Source organism: Liolophura sinensis, chromosome 7, assembly GCF_032854445.1.
Source record: "Liolophura sinensis isolate JHLJ2023 chromosome 7, CUHK_Ljap_v2, whole genome shotgun sequence".
NCBI lineage: Eukaryota > Metazoa > Mollusca > Polyplacophora > Chitonida > Chitonidae > Liolophura > Liolophura sinensis.
This window is the reverse complement of record NC_088301.1, coordinates 37,555,401-37,559,502: the sequence shown is the minus strand read 5'-3', so window position 1 is coordinate 37,559,502 and position 4,102 is coordinate 37,555,401. Positions and strand designations below refer to the sequence as shown.

General features: G+C 36.4%; 1 protein-coding gene across 1 annotated transcript in view; it reads right to left on the bottom strand.

The window, feature by feature from the left end:
- Nucleotides 1-592: 592 nt before the first annotated feature.
- Nucleotides 593-4,102, bottom strand: part of LOC135471540 (HAUS augmin-like complex subunit 3) — an 18,836-nt gene continuing 15,326 nt past the window's right edge. The window contains exons 5-8 of the mRNA XM_064750809.1: nt 3,851-3,947; nt 3,390-3,531; nt 1,914-2,091; nt 593-992 (exon numbers count right to left, since the gene is read on the bottom strand). Coding sequence (XP_064606879.1) covers nt 864-992; nt 1,914-2,091; nt 3,390-3,531; nt 3,851-3,947 — 546 coding nt within the window. The 3' untranslated portion in view covers nt 593-863. The remainder of the gene's footprint in view (nt 993-1,913; nt 2,092-3,389; nt 3,532-3,850; nt 3,948-4,102) is intronic.

Sequence of the window (4,102 nt, the reverse complement as noted above, 5' to 3'; positions counted from 1 at the left end):
TACACAACTGGATGGTCTTTCCCAAACTCTCTCATCTTCTTGGACAGAGGATAAAAACGTTTCCATGCAGAAGTGAGCCACTGGAATTTTTCAAGTGACTGATCTCACTTGATTCTGACCTGTTCTTCCCCCTTACAAGACCATGCACTTTAAGAGATTGTATTTTATAAAGTTAATTTCTTATCAGAAAAACTTAAGTTGGCATTATAGTATCATTTTAAGGCCTTTATGTGTTAATGAAAGTGCATTTTTACATAATAAACATAAGAAATACCGTATGTTGCAAACATTAATTTCCCTTCGTGTGCAATAGAATATATAGTCAGGACAATGACTCAGTGAACTGAAGTAGAAGACAACCTTCTCTTGATTGAGATTTTACGCTCAACACTGTTTTCACTTTCGCTTTAACAGAGGCCTAGTTTTCAGTTGGAGGAGACCAATTAGAGACATAATAAACCCATAGCTTTCCCCAAATGAATCCCCAGATTCAGATTGACCTCTGACATCTAAGTTCGAGAAAAAAAAAGACACTCCTTTGAACGGTGAGTATAAGTGATTCACTGAATGAACAAATCCCATCTTTTCCGTTCATTAAAATTTATTTATAGTTCATTAGTAAAGTGCCAAGTATATACAAATATTCGATTATAAGCACAAGGTCCTATAAGATTTTCAATATAAATGCACAAGTACTGACATCTACTTTTTCTACATCAACATTATGAGGCTCATGTTTCATAAAAAATCAAACTTATCCCATAGTTAAAACAATAAAATCTGGTAAATTATTTCCAGGAAATAGAGATTCTAATTCATGCAGTACAATCTCTTGTTTATTCTGATTCCATCTTTAGGATGCTTCATCTCGTCCTCTTAGCTTGCAACCGTTCACCCAGTTTGTCAAATAAAATATGCAGTCTGTCAGGTGAAAGAAGGAAAAACTCATAAAGCCCCCTCTCAGCCCTCTTGTCAGGACAACATTTCAGAATCTACAATATAAGAAACAAACAGATTGTAATTATCAATGCCATGTCTGGTTTTGGTAACTGTACAGTGTATTATACATGTTATTTTCACAACATGTTTCTTTGTTTGGACAATGGTTCCTTTCAGACAAACCCAATCGAAACCCTCTCAGCTTTCAACCAACATGCCCTTAATATTTCTACTAACACTAATTATTAACAAAATGATGACCTAACTTGCCCACTAACTTCTGTAGAACTTTTAGTGCTACAGGGATATGTAATATTTACCATATGTAATATCTACCAATGTATGTTCACAACTTCCTTGAAACATGTCAAATCACTCATCATGATAATATTTCCAAGGTCAAGAAATCAAGGTACCTGTATACATGTACATAAGCAGTTTACATTTATTCTCTCTGTCTTTTGCCATATACACTCCTTTTGTAGGTCAGCCAGCTCCATGCGGATGGTCGTGGGTTTCCCCCAGCGTGTAACCGGTTTCCTCCCACCATAATGCTGGCTGTCGTCGTATAAGTGAAATATTCTTGAGTACAGTGCATGACACCAATGAAATAAATAAATTTTGCCAAATATATATATATATACATATAGATAATATAGTGGCTGCTAAGTGCCCTCCCTTTGGGGTATCATGTCAGTGATTTAAATCATGGACCTAGGGTAAATCTATTTAATGAACAATCACATAGATCCTCTGCATTATGTTCTCTAGTCGTGCTGGATGTTATGAAGTGCAAAAATAAAAAAATTCTGGTAGCAATTTTTTTTTCCCCAACAAACTGTTCAACTGCTATGTTACATGACAAATATAAAGTCACCTAAGCCATAGTGCCTTGCCCGACACACTAAACAGGGACAAGTTGTCCTCTGTCGCACATGTATTTTGAAAATCGCTCATCAATCGACCAATGTTACCTGTTTCTTTTGGTCCGCTCCACCGATGATATCTTTAAGTATTATCCCCAGCTGATCTAACAGGTTGCCCAGTTTCCTGTGTGCCTTCTTTATCGGGTAGGGTGTAAGCTGAGGGTGGGCCGTGGTTCTGGTTGACTGCCAGTACATCGCCCCATCACACTTGTTCAAAAGCAACTTTCTGTAATATCAGGCCATATACTTTAATTTTTCACTTAAAACAACAAATCGCACTTAAATAAAGTAAACACCGTCTAAAAGGCCATTTTGTGCAGATGATAAATATGGTCTTCTTGATTTCTTTATTATTTGTTTCAGTGAATCATATGCAAATACAAACTGGGGTTCTATGCTGGACTGCTTGGGCCATACCACTGATTCCATATTTTTTACTTGATTGGTGTTTTATGCCGTACTCAAGAATATTTTACTGATACGACAGCTCCCAGGATTATGGTGGGAGGAAACCGGGCAGGGCATCGGTAAAACCTGCGACCATCTGCAGCGTCATCTATTTTTTCTTAGCTGCTAAGCATTCTTTGATTGCTATATTTCTTTGTTCAACATGAATATATACCTACTACATCAGTATCTGTATTCACAGTGGAAATATAAGAGTTTGTTTAGTAGCAAAAAAAAATCTGACATCACTGTGCTTCAGCCTGTTCGGTGATTCAATGGTTAAAAAAAGTGCACCATAGAACCCCAAAGTATTCTGCATTTTATTCACCACACAAAATTCATGAAGATCATATTTGTAATCTGCATGAAATGGCATTTGAGATGATACACACTCAAGGCTAACTTGCTAAACAGTTAATACACCGTACATGTATTGCTTTTATTAGGGATGCACCAAGAGTCTCTAAAAGACTTGTTAGAACACATCCTAAAATGCGTATTGAGAAATAGCAATCAACTGTTCCATTCATAGTCAAGTCTAAGTCCATAAATGTGAAACTATTCACATTTTGCTTTCACAATACATCTCATGGTGTTACAAGTCGTATAGGTCTAGACTTAACACCTTCGTTCAAGGAGTGGCGAAAGTCGAACAAAATAGATAACTACAGGAAAAAAAAGAACACATCTGCATTCTACCAGTTTTAAATTTTCATCAAACAAATTCTCATTCCATGTCAACAGCACTTTAAAATATGATGTGCAGTTTCATATGACACCTGCTAGTCTTTAAGACAGATTCCTGAGGATCACATGATTTGACTATAAAAGCTGTGCTACTGTAACTCTTCAGCCTTGTCACATCTTTGCAAGGTGTTTATTCAAGCATATTCTGAAGGCATTGTTCTGTGCTGACTCATAAAACTATACTTTTTGTGAAGCTCTGAAATTTGCCAGTCCAACCAATGTAGTTTTGTCTCCAAAATGAAATTAAAAAAATTGTATGAATTGCACTGCAAGTTGCTCTTTCATATGCGAAAAGGTGGAGGAATTAGGGTCATGCACCCAAGTACTTACAGCCTGCGGATCTGTTCATGACGACTGTAGAGATTCTTTGAAGCAGACTGTGATGAACTTAACTTCAAATACAATTTGTTCGCCCCATCTACAAGGTTAGAGAGCTTTTGGAACAGCTTTTTTTCATCTTCTGGCTTGTAAGCTACAAATGATAGGAAATTTCACTTTAGCAAATTGAATCTTCATATTGAATAATTGAAATATATAAATTCAATTGTTATAATGTAAGTAATAGTGAAAAAAGAAAACAGAATACTTAAAATATATGTAAATCATGATAAACTGTGTTTACCACATGTAATACAATTCATGAAACTGTGCAGGTACTGTATATTACGCCTTGCAAACAGAAAATGACTAGAACAACGGATCTTGATAGCACACTCCTATTACAACACAACAAGAACTATCTGATCGTCACACGATCTCAAACAATCTTGCACAATTGTGTATACACTTACCAAGTACACTGTGAAGTCGGAGTAAAGAGTTGTCTCGGCAGTCTATGGTTGCCCTTTGGTGCTTGGCAGGATCGAGTCTCGTTTCTTTCATCAGCGCCTGCAAATACATGCAATACTCATTCCACAACACTTCTCTGGTCACAGCTAAGGGAGATAACCACAACCATTTATACCTTAAATACAACTCACGTTACTGGATCTTGCAACTTCACTGGAGATAAATTTGGTCACTGGAAATGGACATATCTTATT